The 21,773-nt window shown below is 41.2% G+C and overlaps 1 protein-coding gene across 1 annotated transcript in view; it reads left to right on the top strand.

The window, feature by feature from the left end:
- The window catches only part of HYOU1 (hypoxia up-regulated 1), a 1,290,196-nt gene that overhangs the window by 1,112,378 nt on the left and 156,045 nt on the right, over window positions 1-21,773 (top strand). Inside the window, exon 19 of the mRNA XM_044079444.1 lies at window positions 16,366-16,488. Coding sequence (XP_043935379.1) covers window positions 16,366-16,488 — 123 coding nt within the window. The remainder of the gene's footprint in view (window positions 1-16,365; window positions 16,489-21,773) is intronic.

Below are 21,773 nucleotides of genomic sequence, written 5' to 3'. Positions count from 1 at the left end.
AGCACTGAAATAAATAGGACATGCTGGAGGGACAGATTCATAACCCAGAGGCTCCCTTCACTCTGGAATAAAATCCCAGTCCAGGTTAGGCAGAGTCCCTCATTGACTCTCTTCAAGAGGAATCTTGATGAGTGGATGGGAGATGATAGGTTTACCCCGGGTATCACTTCTGTGTCACTGTTAGACAGAGGCACAGTATACTAACCTCGAAAAAGGGCATAGCAAAATTCATTTAAAATGGGTGGCGAAAGCCAAACACATTCTGGCTAGGCTTATAAATGCCCTAGGGCAGATAGCCTAGTATGTACCTATGAACATCAATATAGGAGACAGTCATCAGTTCCAGGCTCTTCCATTTGGACTGTCTTCTACCCTCAAGGTATTCATGAAATGCATGACTGCAGTTGCAATTAACCAAAAGCAGCAAATAGCCAAGGGTTCTATATATACTAACATTTGGCTTCTGGCCACTCCGGTAGTAGCCTCTCTCAAGTCAACTAGGGATCCTCTTCTACAACAGTTCTGGTACTTGTGAATCCCCGTAACCCTTGTCATGTCTCCTATATAGCCCATGCAGACCATAACTTGCATAGGTTGTTTGCTTTCCTGTAGACTGGATTCCTCATATATTTTAGTAGTGTCCAGCATTTATTATTTTTCAGCATTGTTGTTAGCCATGTGACTCTGGACATTGGCCCTTAATGAGAGAGTGATTTTTCTAATATTGTCTGAGAGATATATCACATGAGAATTCTACAGTAGACCATTCAGACTCAGTGGAGCTAGTGCTTGGACCTGATGTTAAATCAGTTCATAATTTGAGTCTTGTTGAAAATGCCCAGAATAGTGGCTTCTTGACTCCAACCTTTCTCCGAGTAGCTTCTTCCAAATTCCAAATCCTCCAGATGTCTGTTACCATGGGTGACTCGGTCCTGTCATGGGTGTGTGGGCAGTTTTCCTGCTGCTTGAGTAGTCCCCTGACTGAACCATGACTCACTCTCTCTCTTTTTTTTTTTTTTTTTTTTTTTGCGGATAATAGAAGCCTCGCTACAACCTGTTTGCCTCCCCAGCCAGTGTCAAATGTAGTGATGCCCCACCCCATCCCCATTTCCTTTTCCAGAAGAGTACTGTAGTCCAGGAGTGGTCACCAGATCTGCTGTATATGCCCCCCCCCCGTGTCATCCCCAAATTCATACAGAAAGCCAAACCAAGGAATGACAAGACCATTCTCAGTCATATTTTTGCCTTAACAGGTGTGGTTCCCCTTGCTCTGGCCTCATCTTCTGGCGAAAATTGTTCACGCTGATTTCATCAGAACCCTGTCACCTTGTTTATCCAGCAGGTCTCTTATGGCCCTTTAGATTTACGGATTATTCCTTGTCCAGTAATGTTCATGGATGCAGTTTACCCTGGTGGGTCATCTGTGTGTTCTTCTGTATACAGAAACTCAGTGCTAAGAATCTGTATTGAGTAAATGGGGGTATGTTATAGTTTGGACCTTATGAAAGAAGTTGGAACCCTATTTCAGCTGCAGTACCTGTGGTACTTTAATCTCTGACACACATCTTTGATTTTGTCTTGAACTGTTCCTCAATAAAGGTACACAAGACAGCTATGTCAACTTTCCACCAGGGATTGTACAAGTCCTCATCACTTAAGGTTTGCAAGGTCTTTGTAAGGGGAAAGGGTTCTTACCAGAACCTGCCCCCCAATCCAGTGAGCTTCTTCTAATGTAGGATTGTATTTTAATGCTTCTTCCTTTCAAACTGGCTTCCTGTGTGGAGTTAGTTTCTGCAAGAAACATTTTTCAAAATGCAAGCTGTGTGTGTAAATCCTCTTTCTCTGGCCTTCCATAAGGATATTGTGGTCCTAAAGAACATGTCCTACTTTCATGCCAAAGATAAAGAAGATAACCTTAAGTCTATAAGCTTTCCAGCATTTGCCGGCCAACTTTTATACTCCTACTCTATAACTAGACTCTGGAACTATCTCCCTCTCACTGTTAGATCCAACCCTCAAATTGCTAGTTTTAAAACTTCCTTACATAACTATTTATCTTCCATTTGAAATTGTAACTGCTGTACACCCCCTGCATGTAAAACCCAACCATATTCCTTACTCTCTACTCCTACTTTTAACCCAACTTAAATTAGCCTCTAACTATCTTGTAATCTATTTACTAATATTCATATAATAAACTTTATCTTCATCTCTAGATCTTCTACTTTTCCCTTCTATTCTCTATTTCCTGCACTCACCCTGTTTTTTCTCTTCTCTTTTCTCTACCTATTAATGTCTACTTCTCCCTCTCAAAATGCTCCTGCATATCCCCCGTTTCTTCTAATTCTACTTCTTTATTTTCATCACTTTCCCCCAAGTGATATTTTTTCTTATCCTCTACTTCTATGCATATGTACCTCCTGTATGTTATGTATGACTTTCATTTTCAGAATCTTGCTGTACCGCCAAAGTCAGTAACCTTGCTATAATTATAGTTTCTTTTCTCTGTTTATTTCACACACTCTTCGTATGTGAACATTTTTGTATGAATTCACTTCTGTTTGTACTTTGAGATTGTTGAGGTTAACTTGCCTGTATACATTTTAATTGTTTTATATTATTACTTGTTTTGGAGCTTTTCTCCCCGAGCCTCCACTGAAAATGGGCTCCCAAGACCCAGTGAACTATCCTGGTAAACAAATGCCAATAAATAAATTATACCAGTAAAGGCAAATAGATGTGCATAGACAGCTTTGCTTTTACCAGGTCAAGACAAAGTATCTCAGCCTTTGTTTTCCCCTGATATTTTACTCAATTTATTAGTAGTATCAAAAAACACTTTTTTTCCTTAGTGGCTTTGAAAATATATTGAATGCTGCTGAAAATCATGTCAAAAGGTTCAGCCCAACCTGCAGCTCATTCTGCAGGGTGCTGTTTTTGTTTTAGTCCTTCGAGTGTTTACCTAGATGACATCTCTGCTGCTGCAACTTTACCTTTCTGAATACTTTCAAAAGGCATTGGAAGCTGGATGTGGTCTTTTTTGTTCCAGGTCTTCCTTTGATGCCACAGTTATTCATGGAATCTTTTCATGATGCCACCGAGGAAGCCTTCTGGTGACTATTTTTGTGGTCATGAGTATGTACCAGACCACAGCAAATTGGAAACCATGTACTTTCCATATTGATTTATTTGCATGGTTGTGGGTAATCCTTTTCAAATTGCCACCCACCTTTCCTTGGCCTGAAAAAAAGAGGACTCTGCATAGGTGGTTTATGTATATGTTGATCTTTGTGTGTTCCACTCGTAAGCAGCCTTCTTTCAGGTCTGAAGAGGAATGCAAGGTACAGGACATTATGGATAAAGTGGCAGAGTTGAAGTTTGTATAGGTTTAGGTCTGTATCAAGCAGCATGGAAGCTGACACTTCAGTACTAATGGCAAAAGGGATGAATCGTGATCATATAGATTTATCATTCTGCTATATACATAGTTTCATAGGTTTTTGCTAAGTTTACAGCCAAAAGAAACCATTGTGAAGCTCAGCCAATACTGGAGAAACTAACCATGTACCCCAGTATGTCAACTTTCTCCACATATTCCCTTGTGAAAATTTGCAATCACCCATCTAGTCACCCATCCTGCCTTTAAAGGTTGCTAAGGATGAATTCTGATAGATAAGGACAGCATATTCCAGAAATGGGTTATGCATTGAATTAGGTGTTTATCACACCATTTAGAGTTGTTGTGGTAGTATAAGTTTAGATCTGTGCAACAGGTGTTTGGTTTACCACTATGTCTGATTAGTGACGAAGTTCAGAGTGGCCCATTCATTGCATGGAAGGATAGGCAGAGCACCCATCAGGAGGTCTGTATGACAGCGAGTAGAAGGAAAGGGCTTTAAGTTTATCCTAGTAGCTAAAGGTACTAAGACCCAAGATCATTTTGGTATGGAAACACTGACGTCTTTAAAGCTGGTTTAGATGTTTAATGATTTTTTTCAGTTACTGGCATAATAAGAGATGGAAAATGTGGGACTATAATTTCTTTGGATGGCTTGATTTGTACCCTGAAGGATAAGTTGTGTAAGGTAGTGATTTTTTTTTAATTATTGGTCAAACGAGTCTGTTGTCAATGTATGTACCCAGATTACTGAAGACTTGTGTCAAATTTAAATGGAATGTTGTCTATATTGTAAGCAATTGTGATGCTAGATTTTCCAAGGGAAACTATGCTGCATTTCTTAGTTTATTAATCATGAGTGTATCCCTTAACACTAAGCATTTGTTTGGTTATTTCCTTGCTGAAGATTCTTAGTATCTGAATGGGAATGGGATGTTATTACTGCCTACAGTGTGCTGTCATCATCAAACTTGGTTAGCCATGGTCTCTAGATATTGGCTTTCATGTCACAGAAAGGTACATCGGAGAGGATGGGACCTATAACAGAGCCCTGTGGGATTCCACTGGTGGCACTTGTGTGTGTAGAGTAAATATTCCCAAACTTAATAGTATGAGTTCTCTCTCAGCCAATTATTAATCCAATGATTTATGTATGTGTTAATGTTGAATTGGGAGAGTTTGTCAGTAATCCCAGCATGGGGGGATAGTGTCAGGCCTTGGCAAGGTTTAGATAAGCAGAGTAAACTATATACCCCTTATCCATAGTCTCAGCAACCTTTTCAAACAACTTAACCAGGTTGAGCAGGCATTATCTGCTCTTTACAAAGCCAAACTGGTGTGTATCCAGAGAGGTAATATCACAGATCCTTTTCAGAAGATCATCTCAACAGAAAGTTGAATTTCACATGGTCAGGACAATATGACTGACTTTCTGAAATGTTGAAGTGTTTGAACAGAGATTGTGGTATGGTGGCATCAGGGAATTTACCCCCCTTCCCAATGTAGTACAATCTCAAAGTTGGTATATATAATGTGCAGGCCCCCCCTGCAGAAATGTAGATTTTTGTTCTTTTACGTCGTTCAACTTTTCGGAAAGTTTGATATGGTCTTGACTGTATGAAGTTCAACTTTCCGATGAGTCGATCTTCTGAATGGGATCCAGTATTACATATATCATTATTCGTTCAGCTATAGTCTATTCCATATTGAAAATAATGCTAGTGAAACTTATAGGTTTGTAATTTTACAGAGTCAGTAGAGGGGGCTCCCTTTCTGCAAGGGTACCACAACTGCCAATGTTCATCATTTGATCATTGCTCGGTAGTCTTAGCTATTTGGGTTATATCTTTCTAAGGATATAACAGCTGTTCAGCTTCTAAAGCTTCAAGGGCACTTTCCATATGCCCAAAACATTACTGAGCTCAAGCTGAGCTGAAGAGTGGTTTGGGTGCCAAGCCATTCAGAACTTTCCTGCCTCCAGAGAGGCCCCTTGTCTCATGGACTTTCGAGGATCAATGGTTGCCTAACACTTTATGTTGCTGGGAAGAGAAGTACCCTTCTGGTGGGGAAAAAAAAATTAACTTTTTAAGTTTGACAGAAAGTGGCCTTTTTTCTATGGTTATTTTATGGTGGAGAAGTGTTTTTATAGACTGTCAAGTGATTTTTAGTAACTTTTAAACAGGAACATTGCTTTTTTTACTTTTATGGATAAAAAGATGTTAAAACTAATTTAAAACTACATGTTTCTTTTTAAAAGTTGTGTTATTTTACTTTTGAGTCTGGGATAAGTGCTTAAAGTCCCTTTATCTGTGTGTTTGGTGGAAACCAGAGACTTATTTTTTTTACTACTTGCATGTTTTACTGACTGCTGCTTGCAGGCTTCCTTGGGAATCTGGGATTTTTTCGGCTTTACCATGGAACAATCTACTGCCTCCTTGGTTCTTTCTTCAAGCCCCAACAATAAAATAAAAATAACAAGCAGCCTTTGCCAGCACAGCAGGCTACTAAAGTGCCTTATCTTCAGATGGGATAACTCTGATGTGACCATTTCTGGTTCCTTCATTTTTTTCCCTTGGCACTCTCTTGTGTAGTCCCTACAGCCACCGTGAACCAGGGGTTTAGCACTTCCTCTCAGGCTGTTGGATTGGCCTTGGTGGGCAAGGGAGACGTATTCTTGTCAGTCTTGGAAGGAGGAGTAGTGAATACCTCTTTGCTTAGCCAGACTAGGATGCCTGTCCCTAGGGAGATTTTCCCCTATCAAAGTTAAGTCTGCTTCAGAATTTCATGTCAAAGAGAAGCAAAAAGTTGGACTTGTCTGCGTCTGTTTCTTTGGACAGGAGTGATTTATTGGGCTAGCTCAGAGCTTAGTTTAGGCTCTTGACACCTCCAGTCCTGCTGAATCACAAAATATTGTGAAGGGACAACTTATGTTTTTCTCCTCAAGCTTCTGATTCAGATTCTAATGAAAGTGTGGCTTTTGCCATTCCCTTTGAAGGATTCTAATTTTCTGTAACTGTTTTCAGAATTAATCTGTTTCACTGGGAACGTAATGACATTCCACTGTCTCTAAAGAAGTGTTATGACTTATTGCATCTGGATTTTCCCAAGCCTACACCACTTCATTCAGCATTGGAGGATGTATTGGTCACAACCTAAAACTTGCCTGACAGCCAGGCTTCTGTTTCCGAGAAAAAACAGATTGTATAAAGTTCCCCAAATGTTTTTATACTAATCTGATATCAGACTCGGCAGTTATTACCCTGATGAACCCAGGTGCTGCAAAATATCTGGTTAATACCAATCCATCCACTTCTGATGCAGATGGGAAAGCCATTGATAGCTTTGAGGGGGGAGAAGGTATATTCTCATGCAACACATTTTTAGAATTCTCAGCTGTTGAGATCATACGTTAAAGTTCAATCTTACCTCCTTTGAGAACATTGGGAGTATTATGGCATCTGTTTCCTCTTCTAAGGAAAAGCATCTTTGTTTATCTGATTGTTTTTGTGTCTCAAGTGGCTTATGATTCTGCTGATGCTACTGGAATTGTTAGGTTTGCTTGGTAACATACTCAGAATCTTCCTGTAGAGGTTAAAGCTGAAATAAAAAAATTTCCAGTAGACAGTTTTTGGACTGTCTGCCACAGAGGACCTGAAAAAGTGTGATAAGAAAGGTAAACAGGTTTGAGGAATTTCTCAGATTTCAGCTTTCCTTTAAATTTATCAGGAAGTTTAATGCTACCTCTACAACTTTGTTCAAAAAGCAAAGTGTACAATCACAGCAAACTGCAGGTAAGCAAACATTTAAAAAGCAATGGCAGGGAGGTTCCAAAAATAGAGGAACCCCCCCCCCCCCCAGAACAAAGGAAAATCCAAGTATAAATAACTAACTGCAAGTCCCCCCACCTTGGCTAACCTTTAAGCCTTTCAGGAAATCTGAACTTCCATTCTCTCTCAACAGTTTCAGACAGATGAGTTCTCAAAAGTAGTCCCTCAAGGTTGCAAATGACAGTGGAAAGTGGGGACTGTCTCCCTTTATGCAATTCCACTCTCTTCTTTTCCCTCCCATCATTCAGCACATTTTAACCGAGAGTGATACCACCCTTTTCCTCCTCCCCTAGGAAAAGGGGTTTATTCAGGAATGTTTCTGCTGCCAAAAGAAAGAAGATTCATGGAGCACAGTTCTGAACATTTCTTTTCTAAACTGGTTTCTGATATTCCCTAAGTTAAAAATGTTAGCCCGTCACAACTTCTTACCTCTTATTACCCTTTTGAGTTTTCTGGGGTCCTTATTTTAAGATGCTTGTTGTCATAAACCTCTGAATCCAGATTTCAGACATTTCTTAAGGTTTTCTGTGTCTGGAACTGCTATCAGTTCTCTGCATTACCCTTTGGACTTTCCACAGCTTCATGGGGATTTTACAAAGTGTCTAGATCCAGTGATGGTAGAGACCACAAGTTGTTCACGTTTTCCTTATTTAGATGACTTGTCTTTGAGTCTTTTACAAAGTGTTAAAAATCTGTCAGTTGAGTGAGAGATCGCCTACACTGATTGGAATTCCAGAAGAACATCCAAAAGTCTTGCTTAACTTCTAACAGGATTGTTTTCCTGAAGTGTCTCAAAGATGCATCATTTCAAGGAGAGTTTCTACCAAAGGAAAAAGTACATCTGTATCTACATCTATTCTGGAGTTTTTCCACTCAAACTTCTATCTCAGCCTTGGAAATACTCTGGATTCTGGGTCTCCTGGTGTCTATAATTCTCAAGATTCCTCTTGAAAGACTTCACAAGAGAAAAAAATTCAGTGGTACCTAAAACCCATATGGTCCAACATCAGTGTCCACTAACAATCTGGATTCCAGTTTTTGGGTTATGTGAAAAGGGGGATTCTTTAACTGAAATACCGGTTTTATCAGAATCCAGGTCTACCATTTCCCCTTCCAGCTCCAGTGCAGTCTGTATCCGACACAGCAGACTTTGCGGGGGAGCATTGTCTATGGGATAAAACTAAAAGTACATGATCTTTGGAACAAAAAAGACAGACTATAAAGCACAAGCATAAGAGATGCTGACACTTATAAATGGTGTTAACTCTTTAAATTATCTGTGGTCCGCAGGTCCATTGCAAATGTTGATAGACAACACCACAGGGATGTGATGCATTACATAAACTGAGAGAAAACCAGATCTTAACCTTCTGTGCAGAAACAAACCTGTGCAGCTTGAGATATAGTTTTTCACCCTAATCTCGCTTTACAGGCTTCGTACATACTGTCAGAGCAAAACTATGTGGCAGAAAAGCTGGGCAGGATGAGGAGAGATCTGTATAAATGAAAATTGAATTGGGGGCCTTCTAGGGATTGATCCAGCTTCAGGGAACACCTTGAATAGATCTGTTTGCTTCCACTCACAAAAATCAGTTGGCAAAATTCTGTTCCAAGAACACATGCAAGATGTTCCGGAAGGCAGTTGTATTTTCTTTTCCTTGTGCAGGAATGTTCTGTATTCTTTTCCACCAATATCCTGCGTCTTTCTGAAGATGCAGAGGGACTCTTCAAAGATCATTCCGCTAACTCCTTTTGGCCCAGGCAACAGTGGCTCCCCCCACTTTTGAAACTGGTCTTGGGCAATTACCAGAAGCTTCCTCACAAATTGGACTTACTCATACAGGACAGGGGTGTTTGCATCCTGACCCACGCAACTGCAACTGTCTGAATGTTAGGATGTTAATACCATTTAGGCACATATTTTCTGAAGACATGCAGCTGATATTAAAGTAAAGCAAGAAAGTCTGCTATTAGGAAATACTGCATTAGTAAATGGAAAATATTTTCTAGTTGGTGCAAGACAAGAGCCAGTACCCTTTAAGAGGGGGTAGTGTTTCTCTGGCTCTACATTATTTGTGAGAGTTATCCTGAGATCTGCCTTACTCCTCCATCAGAGTTCATTTGTCTGCAATTTCAGCATATCTGCCCATGGATCGCCCTCTTCAGTGCTGTCTCATGTGAAAATGTTTTTGAAAGAGGTGCTGCATACCAAGCCTTCTAGAAAACAGGTGGCTGCTCTTTGGGATCTTAATTTTGTGTTTGAAAAACTTACTCTTGCTCCATCTGAACAAGCTCATCAGACTGACACCAGATTTTTAATATGGCAAATAGTGTTACTGATTCTATTGACCTCTGCACAAAGAGTATCTTGAGTTGCAATCTCTAATGGTGGGTCAGTCTTGTCTCATTTTCCACAAATATCAAATTTCTTTGAGAACTAATCCCTCATTTATGCCTAAAGCAATATCCACGTTTATTTTGTGCCAAGCCATCCATCACTGTCTTCCTTCCAGAACCTAAACATGGGGTTGAGAGAATACTCCTTAATTTGGATGTCCACAGACAACTCTGGTACTGTCTTGACAGAACAAAGTCTTTTAGAAAATCTGATCATTTAATTTCTTGTGAAGGTAAGAGAATAGGGCTACCCATGTCAAAGCACACTATTTCCAAGTGGTTGTCTCGTGCTGTTACCTTTTGTTACACCCACCATAAAACAGAATTCCAGACAGGGTCAAGGCTCATTCTTCCAGAACCTGTGCTTCATCTGTGGCTTTTGGAAAGGGTTTGATTCAAGACGTTCTCTAGCAGCAGTATTTGGTCCTCTGTGCATACTTTTGCAAAGCATTGTAAACTAGATTCCATCTCCACTTCTAAGTCAGGCTTTGCTAGGACCATTTCCGTGGAGTTCCTAGACACTCGTGCAATCTATGTTCTGGTAATCTGCCCATATACCCAATGCATCTGCAACAGTAATCATGATGATGATGATAATGGACATAGTATAGTTGTGTAAGTAAACTTACCATAATAGTAAATCACTGCTGCAGTGACCGCTCCCTTTTTCCTTCTACCCCCCCCCCCCCCCCTTCTGGCCAGGCTGAGGTTCTACATTTTTACATTCTTAGTGTGAATATGTTCAGGGGGTTTTTTATATTTCAGTTGGCATGAAAGCTCCAGAAGGCTTGGCAGCTAAACCACAATTTAGCTCATCTTGTGCTGATTAACAGTTTTGGAAAATGGTCAGCTGTTGTATTCCATGTTAGATGTAACCCATAGAGCTAACTCTACTGCAGCTGTGATCATTCAGGCATCTACCGATGTTCTTCGAGTTTCACTGTTGCAGTCATTACATTTGGGTAATCTGCTGGCAGGTTGCCCTCAGTCGGCCTGATTAACAAAGTCTTGGGTCCTGCATCGGTTGCTGTCCCTTCTTCCATGACGGCAGGTTGCCAGGGGTAAAAAACATGAAGCCGACACCATTACATGAGTCTTTCTTGCCGTGCGGTGCCTGAAGCAGAAGCAGTTCGCAAGTGCCGGTCGGCCGACTCCTGAAATTTTCGTTTTCGAGTTTCAGAACCGAAGTCTTCAACTTAAAGCTAAATACCCTGTTGGGGAAACTTTTTCTTGCTCCTTACCGATGTCAGTAAAACTTAACAATAGCATTACTTGTGGAAAGCAAATACCTCATAAAGATTTTCATTCGTACTGCATTCCTTGCCTAGGCCCTGACAAGCCTGGAAAGCCAGGAAGTTTTTGATTCAAAAAAGAGGCTTAGGGGTTTCCTTCTTTTACCTCATCATAGGCCTTTGGCTATACCTCCTGTACTAGACATTGTTGATGATGTGTTCTCGGAATCCAGTTTGGCTCCTGATTCCCTGCCTCCGGCTCCTAGTAAACCTGACAGATACTACAGGGTTCCTGAGTCCCACAAGTTTCTTTTAAAAAATCCTGTTGCTGATCCCGAGACTACTTATCAGGGGCCCAAGGGCATTAAGGCTTCTACTGCAAAAAATCCTACCCCTTCTGATAGAGACTCCAGGGCACTGGATAGATGGGGTAAAAAGGTTTATACTTCTGCAACCTTGGCATTCAGAGCTTTAAACTGCCAATTTCTTATGTTAAAATATCAACAGCATATTATTGGTCTACTTAAACAGAAAATGATGATTCCTGACTGTGTGGAAAATAAAGATTTACATGATTTAATGCATTCTGCTGAACAAGTTGGAAAACATACATTGCAATGTGGTTTTGATTCTTTAGAGGCCTCTTGCAGGGCTGCTGTTACTGGGTCTGTGCTTAGAAGGCATGCTTGGCTTAAGGAGCAATCTTTGCCTGATCATGTTAAAGCTACATTGTTGGATGCTCCCTTAAATCAGGACCGCCTGTTTGGCAACAAGGCTGAAGAAGTTTTTAAAAAGATGGAAGATAAAGCTAAATCTATGCAAACTGTTAAAGATTTTTTACAAGTGCAACCTCCAAGATTCAGTAGGCACTGGCCTACTAAGAATTGGTCCTTTCCAGTCCCTTCCAGGTCCTCTCAAGCCAAACCCAGACAGCAAAAACCCCAGGTTTCAGTCCCAGGGTGCTCTCAGAACTAAGCAGTGGGGGGGCCTCCACTTCCAAATCTGGAAATAACAAGACATCCCCCTATGGTAAACAGTCTTGGTGACTTCCTTTAAAAATTCCCAAACACTTATCTTTTGACCGCCCCTTTGGGGGGAAAGATTGCTCTTCATGCAGAGAACTGGGAACTCATAACCCAGGACAAATGGGTTTTAAATATAGTGTCCCAGGGATACAGATTTCATTTCCACACGTTGCCAACAACAAATAGGTGGTCAGACCTGCCCCCAAATCAGTGGGCAGAGGCTCAAAAACAAGTACTTTCCCTCTTAAGCATGGGGGCTATTCAACTGGTACCAGAAGAGGAAAAGGGACAAGGTTTCTACTCCAGGCTTTTTCTGGTACCCAGAAAAGACAAATCATAGCGTCCAATCCTGGACCTGTCTACTCTAAACACCTTTCTGGAGATTCCAAAATTCAAGATGCTGACTATTCACCAATATTATCCTAGGCAAAGACGCCTGGTTGGCAACTCTAGATTTAAAAGAAGCATACCTGCACATCCCAATCAGGGAATCTTGCAGAAGATACCTATGCTTCAGAGCAGGCTACTCGTATTATCAATTCTCTGCACTGCCCTTTGGCTTGTCTACTGCGCCCAGGGTATTCACAAAGTGCCTGGTTCCAGTTATTGCATTTTGCAAGCAAATAAATATTCAAATATATCCATACCTGGACGATTGTCTAATTCAGGCAGAAAACCAGGGCATACTTTTAAATCATCTGGCATTTGTAAAAAGGAATCTAACTTGTCTGGGGTACACCAGAAACGAAAAGAAATCACAACTGGTACCCTGTCAACAAATAACATTCCTGGGTGCAAGCTTGAATACAACTGCCCAGATGGCTTTTCTCACGCCAGAAAAGCAAATTCATGTGGTAACTTACTTCATACAAGTGGCCACAAAAACCCTGCTATCTGCAAGACAAATACTGCAAGCCTTGGGGTTCATGGCCTCCTGCATTCTTCTAATTCCATATGCAAGACTGCATATGAGGAAACTACAGTGGTATCTAAAAAGTCTATGGAGTCAACATTATCACAGCCTGGAAACAGCGATTCCACGCCTGGAATTCCTATGGTGGGCAGAAGCCTGCCACCAAAACAAGGGACTACCATTCACAGTACCCCTGCCGCCCAAACCCCAACTACAGATGCATCAGACTATGCATGGGGGGCTCACTTAGCAGGGAAGTGCATTCAGTGCAAATGGAACCCAAATCAAATGCGCCTACATATCAATCAAAAAGAAACGTTAGCTGTACAGAATGTTCTGACAGCCTTCAAGGACTACATTCTTCCAGGGCAACTAATGGTAAAGATGGACAACACCATGGTTATGTGGTACATAAACAAGCAGGGGGGGTACAATTTCCTACCCCCCCTGCAGACTAGCCATGGCCTTGTGGAACACAGCCTTGAGCTACCAAGTGCAACTACAAACTCAATTCCTGCCTGGAAAATTGAATATACTGGCAGACGGACTAAGCAGAAACCTCATGGACCCACACGAGTGGAAACTGGAACCAAGGATTTTCAACATGTTGACGAGCGAATGGGGGAGCCCAGACACAGATCTATTTGCCTCCCCCCAGAACTACCAGTTGGACAAGTTTTGCAGAAGGACTCCCCACAAACAAGCCTGGAAAGTGGATGCCTTGTCATTCAGCTGGAAAAACCTATCAGTCTACACCTTCCCCCCACTGGCTCTGCTCTCCAAAGTTCTACTAAAAGTCAAACAGGACAAACCAAGGATGATCTTGATTGCTCCAGACTGGCCGCGCCAACACTGGTACCCCCTCCTGTGCAGTGTGTTGCAGTTATCCCCATGGCACCTGCCTCAGACCCCTTCCCTGCTGTCTCAACAGGAGAACCAAATTCTGCACCCTCAGCTTCCAACATTGAACCTTGCAGCCTGGTTAATCACTTAAATTCACCGTTATCATCCCTCAGCAAACCTGTGATGGATGTTATCTTGGAGGCAAGGAGACCTAGTACTAGAAAATCTTATGCTGACAAATGGAAAAGATTCTGTGCCTGGAACCAATCTCTAGGGATGAGCACAGCAGCGCCCAATATACCTCAGATTTTGCAATACTTAACTGAGATGCTTCACAAGGGCTTGTCTTTTTCCTCCATTAAAATCCACGCCTCGGCTATTTCAGCTCATTATGCCACGGTGGTACGGTGGTAGCATTGTTACCTCACAGCAAGAGGTTCTCCCGTTCGATCCTCGGCTGGTCTTGGGAGTGCCTTCTGTTTGGAGTCTGCATGCCCTCTCTGCGGTTGGGTAGCGTTCGAAAGACATGCGTGCGTAAATGGGCGTGCCTTAGTTGAAGGTTGAGCGTCGAGCTGGCACCTCGGCGTTTCGTAAAAATCTACTGCCAATCATTAGCGGACCGGAGTTCCGCTGTGGTGACCCCTTACCAGGAAAAGCCGAAAGACAACAACAACATAACACAGACCCTCCTCTCTTCTCTCATCTTCTGCTCTAGCAGCATCTCAGTCTAAAAAAATTTAGACCACTCAGGAGAGCTCCAACCCCTGGCTGGGACCTTAACTTTGTTTTGGAGAAACTCACTCTGCCTCCTTTCGAGCCAGCTGCTACTGCAGACTTAAAATTTCTTTTTTGGAAAACAGCCTTCCTTTTAGCAATCACCTCAGCTAGAAGGATATCTGAATTACAGGCCCTTATGGCAGTGGAGCCTTCATGCGGACAGGGCATCTCTCAGGACCAATCCATCCTTCATGCCCAAGGTGGTTTCCAGTGTGGCTCTTAATCACTCCATTCATTTGCCAACCTTCTTTCCCAATCCACAGAACAAAGGGGAACGGATTCTGCATTCCTTGGATGTGCACAGACAACTTAGATTCTACTTGGACAGGACTAAACCTCGAAGAAAATCTGAACTGCTGGTAGCATTTGCTGCAGGGGCAAAGGAGAAGGCTATTTCAAAACAAACCATTTCTAAATGGATAAGCCATTGCATTCATTTCTGCTATAAGCACCATGGAAAACCAATCCCCAGGGTATCAGATCTCACTCCACCAGGGCTGCATCTACTTCTGCAGCCTTTCTCAGAGGTGTTCCTACCAGTGACATCCTAGAAGCAGCTACCTGGAGCTCTGTACATACTTTCACCAAACATGATCATTTACCAATTTTCTCTAAATCCAGAGCTGGCTTTGCCACTGCTGTCTTGCAGGGCCTTATAGCTGGCCCTAATGCTGTATAAACTCCTCCTCCCAACCATAGCTTTGGGAATCTACCCAAATGTAATGACTGCAACACTGAAACACGAAGAACATAGTACAGTTGTGTACACTTACCATAAATGTAGATGTCCGAGTGTATTCACTTTGCAGTCCTGGTTACCCTCCCTCCAGCCCCCTAACTTTTTTCTGGCTATACCTCTACCTTCTTTTTACTATGCTTAAAAGCCTTTTTGGTGTGTTTGCTTTTTGTTGGAGGTATACCTTTTTGTTTTTATGTTTATTTGCTCCCCATTACGGGGGCACCTGACATCTGGGGCAAGAAAAACTGATGTAATGGCATCGGCTGCATCTTTTATACCCCTGACGACCTGAGGTCATGGAAGAAGGGACCCAGGACCCAAGACTTTGTTAATCAGGCCGACTGAGGGCAACCTGCCAGCAGATTACCCAAATGTAATGACTGCAACAGTGAATACACTCGAACATCTACATTTATGGTAAGTGTACACAACTGTACTTTTTAGTAAATTTACGTACACGACTGCAGTTGTTGCTGTTTTTTATATAGATAACACTGAGCATCACTGAATAAAGGTGAAGCTAATTCACATTCAGACAAGTCTATACCTTGTGAAATCCTAGCAAGTGTGGCTTATTTTCAAGACATCCTTTGAGGGATCAAGAGGATACCAAATAGAAACATTAGAATAAACTTGGCAGCTGGGCTTTGTTGTTTGCCAGTGTACTGACACTATTCATCCTTGAGTGAAGCTCCATATTTCATTAGTCATTTTAAGTGTATAGCTGTAGGGCATACTCGGACTGCCTATTGAAACTACTGGGGAATGGGGTATGGGAAACTGGTCATAGTGTGGCTTACTAGTTTGCCATCTAGACTCACATTCTTCCATTTTAACAACTTGAGTTATGCATGCATATATACATATGGGAAATCATTTATATTACATGTATAGCTTTATGATGATGTCATTCATATTTAAGCAAAACTGCATGAATGCTTCCTTAGCATTGTCTTAGTACTTCAATGTTGAGCATGCATTTTGTGCTGTATATACATAGAGTGAAGTAGCTTTTAAACTGCTCATTCGGTAAGTTTTCATTTTTCTAAATGGTTTAGTTTCTTCCTTTTTTAAGGATGGTAGCAAACCTTTGAGGATTTTTACTTAAAATAAGCATTATTTTGACTCCCTGGTTGTGGATGCTAAAGGGAATTGTGAATATCGAAGAGTAATGTTTCTTATATGATATTTCTTCATATTGCTACTGTACCATAGGATAAACTTTATCAAGAAGAATACCAGCTAGTTTCCACAGAGCAGGAACGAGAAGAGATTTCTGAAAAACTTGGCCAAGTTTCTGACTGGTATGATGAAGATGGATATGCAGCCAGCACTAAGGTAAGCAGTCATCCCCACAGACATGTCATTAGCATCAAGTTTGTGAGTGTTTTTTTTTTACTAAAGTTGCCATCCTTGGATTATTTCAAAAATTATTAATGCTTTGGCCTCATTTATAATTATATTCCAGAGCATACTGCATATTCTTCCAGCCACTGTTTTTATTTGTAATACTTTGTTAGAGTAGTCTCACTGAGCCATGAGCCTCTGCTTAGTAGCAATCTTAACATTTCCAGTTGAAATATCCCTGGGCATTCTGCTTTCCCCAAGATGTAGCAGTCTTGGAGTTAATGTATATAAGTAGCAGGGATATATGGGGAGCCACTCCCTTCCAAAGTTCGACTGCTGCTCACAACTGAATGTTTCTTTTCTGCCCACAGTTAGAGGGTTGATCACAAAACAGTATCATTTTCATTAGAAAAGGTGTCTTAAACCCATGTCAGCCTAGTTTAGTCCTTGGTGCAGGAATGAGATGACCCTCATTCTAGTGGTTAGTGATTGGCTGATGGTATGAGATTAAATGTTATATTTCTTGTCAATCAAGCTGTCTCTCCTGGCAGTGTTTGACACCATGGACCTGGGATTTTTGATTGAGGGTGATGCCTGGAGTTATTTTTTTTTGCCTCCTTCCCCTATAATGTGGAATGTCTCAAGGTTCCATTTTTGCTCCTATCATTGTTCATGATGTGCATGCTTCCTCTGAAAGAGACCATTATGTGGAGAGGAATTTACTGGCTGTGTTATGCCTTAGGTCTTCTTTTTTGAAGTATTTGTTTGATTTTACTACTGTCAAGGACTATGTGGGTGATAGTCTACACTGTTTGATACAGAATCAACTCAAGCTCACCCCAACAGAAACTGAGACTGTACTGATATCTGCTTGCATCACAGCTTCCTCTGCTTTCCCCTTGATCATTTATGGGGAAACTAGTTGGAGTGGTATCTTGTATTCCTGCCCTGGGTGTAGTATTTGATGACATATTGATACTCAGGGCCCAGGTTTTGGCCATCATTTGGGCATCTTATTTCCGTCTTAGAAATATATCCTGAATCAAGCACTTAATACCATTATTGGAGTTGATGCTGGTAGTAGATGCCATAGCAACATCTCAGTTGATCCTCTGCAGCATTATTTACCTTAGGTTAATGGATAATGACCTGGCTTGTATGCTGCAGGATTATTGACTAGCAGCACTGTTGGAACTAGCCATATCACACCAGCCGTGCAGGATATATATCTTGTAGTTTACCTCATATCTCTAAACTTAAGATTTGAGGGTTAGACCTGTTTCTAAATAACTACCTACAGCTCCCATCTCCTGTGATAGCATAATCTACCTAAAACTGTTTCTGGTTATATGCAGATCCCTATGTTAACACTTACAAAGATCTTCAAGATGTGGTCTAGGGTTTTGTTCATAGGTTAATAGGTGTTTACTAGGCTAACGACAAAAGGGCCTTTTTAAGACTAGCCATGCATCCCAAAGCTCTGACCATTTCTGGCACCCTTGATAAGTGTAAGCAGGGTCTGGGAGACTGAATCCTTACAAGCAAGGGCCTGGAAGATGAACCATTTACAGGTTGCCTGTGTCCATTAGAGACGCAGATATCAAGCCAGGGATGAATTTCTTGTTCCCATCCAATTATACAAGTTGCTCTTGAATTGAATTAGGGAGGAACTCTGCTTCACACTGTTCCAGAGACAGGGTGGTCTCTAGGATACATGCCTGTCTCTCCAGCAGGTCCTATTTATATCACAAGCAAGGTTTAAGTCTTTTGAATGGGTAATTTTGGTGCAGTTTGTTTTGTGGATATGCAGGAGGTCCATCATATTGGGGTCTGACAATGCCCTGTAGGCCAGGCATAGATCTCTGTTCAACAGCCTGTAAGAGTCAGAACACAGGGATAGGGCCTTGAGGTGGTCTGCGTAGGACATTTTACTTATGCCTTGTATTGTTTTAGTGAGGAACCTCTGTGGATATGCCAGTTGTTGGATATGCCTGGTTAGGTACATACCAAAGGGGGGGCATGGTTCTCCAATGAGTTCTGATAAATGCCGAATACAGTGAACAGTGACTTCCTTGGACCTAGATGCCATACCTTTGTTTATAAGTTGCGCAGCTTAGAAAGATTTCCTCACTACTGTAGACACATGATGGTCAAAGGCTAAATTACTGTCTGTGTGTCCCTACGTCCCTGACTACTGGATCAACTCTAAGGGTTGTGTTGTCAATAGGATAGTTACCAGGGGTGGATGACTTCTGAAAGGACGAGATTCATTTCTTGGCATTTAGTGTTAATCCATGGCTCTGACACCAGTTTTTTTGTCTTTGCAGCCTTTCCTGGATAACATTTGTGTCAGTGTGGGATTCTGTGACCGCTCCTAATTTGCTATCATTTGCAAATGTAGTCAACCAGAGACCATTGAGCATTTACCTTGACTTCAGAGAAGTAGATGTCAAAATGGAGCAGGCCAAGGACTGATCCCTGAGGGACTCCACTTGTGACTGGCCTCTTTGTAGAGGTGGACTTCACAATTCTAACTTCCTTGGTCCTGTCTGTGAGCCAGTTGGCTATCCACTGAGTGACATATGGGTTTGTGCCTAACTCTTAAGTTTATCAGTGCTCGAGTTTGTCAACAATGCCTGAGTGGGATATTGTGTCAAATCCCTTGGCCAGGTCAAGGTATGCAGTGTGAATCATTTTGCCCTCATCTATTGCTTTAGTGACTTTCTCAAAGAAGTCCACTAGGTTGAGTAGGCATGACATGCCCTTGATGAAACCAAACCGGGTTGGGTCCAGTGTCTGGAGGTTTACTATATCATTACTGATCATTTGAGATGATTGTTTCCATCATGGCGTTGCATATAAGACTAGTGAGACTTATGAGTCTGTAGTTTCCAAGGTCTGTAGATGGCCCAACTTTGTGCAGATGGAGCACTGTTGCTGCTGTCCATTCATGAGGCATGAAGCCTGTTTGGAGGCTGCAGTTAAATAGTAATTCCAGAGGGTTTGCTAGATCATGTTTTACACTATTTAGAAGGCATCCTGGAATATTGTTTGGGCCCATTGATGCAGTGTTCTTGGCCTTTGAGAGAGCATTAAGGACATGTTCCCTAGTGATAGCAGGGGGAGTTGTTTATTGTGTGCCTTTAAACCAAACATTATCCTTTCCATTCATACTCTTCTCCTTTGACTTTCTCCTAATCTACTTTTTCTAACTGTTCTATAACAATAATGAGCAGCCCAGAGGATAGTGGGCACACATGCCTGCTTCCCTTACATATTGTTAAGCTGGTAAAGGTGCATCTGGTGACTCTTTGCTCAGAGTCTCTGCCATTGCCCCTTTTTAATACCGTCTAAAAGTGCCTCAGCTTACTGAATTGGAGGTTGTTTTTTTTTTTTGTTTTGTTTTTAATAAAAAAAAAAATCTCTGCTCTGTCCCCTGTTAGCTTCACTTCTTTAGCACGTCATGAAGTTGGACAATGCCCACCCATTGCCTTGTCATCTGGTGGCTCCTCACAAAGTCGCACAATGATTGAGTTCTCTGATCTTTGGACGCACTTTATCTAGTCTTGTTGCTAACATTTCAGATGAGATGTTCACACCCAAGTTAAAGTAAGCCTGTAGTTTATCAGATCCCTTCCTGTGGTAATACTATTATATGGGCCCGGTTCCTCAAAAGGAGCAGACGCCCTGCTCTTTATATAAATTTGTGTGTGTGTGTGTGTGTGTGTGTGTATATATATATATATATATATATATGTGTGTGTGTGTGTGTGTGTGTATGTATACACACACACACATATGCATACATGTATGTGTGTGCGCATATATATATATATATATATATATGTGTGTGTGTGTGTATGTGTGCACGCGCATATATATATATATATATGTGTGTGTGTGTGTGTATCTATGTGTGTATATATATATATATATATATATATATATATATATATATATATATATATATATACACACACACACATACACACATATAGATGAGTCTAGGACATGTCACTGAAAGTCAAATTAGTGTGCACTTTTCACTGAAAGCTCAATTCACTGAAACACATTTCACTGAAAGTTATATGTAGCCTTTTCCCCACTGTAGTGCAACCCTGGAGTTAGTATATATAGTAAAGGGGGTGTGTGGGAGGCGGATGTGGGGGGCATAGCCCCCCACATATTTTAAATATTTTGAACTATATACATGGATACTTGCAATTCCAATATATTACTCTTTTCCGAACATAGTATATACTTAAAATATGTGGGGGGCGGTGCCCCCCTACTATATATGCTAACTCCAGGGTCGCACTACAGCGGGGAAAAAGGCCATATATAACTTTCAGTGAAATGTGCTTCAGTGAATTGTGCTTTCAGTGATTTGTGTTCAGTCGTTTGAGTTTCAGTGAAATGTGCATTCAATGAAATGTCCTAGACCCATATATGTATGTATATATATATATATATATATATATATATATATATATATATATGTATATATATATATGTGTGTATATATATATATATATATATATATATATATATATGTATATGTATATATATATGTATATGTATATCTCCGTTGCTTATTTTAAAACTGTCTCGCTATGTTAAACTCATTTAACATAGCAAAACACTAAAAAAAAGCAACGGAGATCTTGCTTTCCGTTGCTTTGCCCACAGCTCTGATGTACTGCGCGGTAGCAGTACATCAGAACTACCGCAGATGCCAGACATCTGCGGAAGGGCAGCAAACAGGCATTATACTATGCCATTATTTAAGAAAAGTAATAGTTTCTTTTCTTAAATAATGTCATGGTATAATAGCAATAACCCACTTCTGGGTGTGGGTAATGCTAAATGTACCCACGGTTGGCTTTGTTTGGTCCCGAGGGCGAAACCACGCCAACCGTGGGTAAATTTAGCATTACCCACACCCAGGCGTGGGTTATTGCTATATTAGATTTTACATGGAGCGTGATAAAATAAAAAGTAAATGCTACACAATCCTGCTACACTTGGTAACATGTACTGTGAATGGTATGTATATTAAAACCTCCATATGTAAACATTTTAAGAGCCTAAAGACTATTTGAGAAGTTTGTAACAAATTATCACTATTAGACTGGTAAGCAGAGGCTACAGTTTGGTCTTGTTATATAACAAACATGCCAGAAGGTAGCAGTTAGATCTGAGGGCAGAAACTTAGTAAGAAATTCTGTGGCCTTACTGTCCTCATGGGCTATAACGAGACAACTTTTCGTCACCAG

Source organism: Protopterus annectens, chromosome 8.part0, assembly GCF_019279795.1.
Source record: "Protopterus annectens isolate FY-2018-M chromosome 8.part0, PAN1.0, whole genome shotgun sequence".
Lineage (NCBI taxonomy): Eukaryota > Metazoa > Chordata > Ceratodontiformes > Protopteridae > Protopterus > Protopterus annectens.
This window is presented reverse-complemented; position numbering and strand designations above follow the sequence as displayed.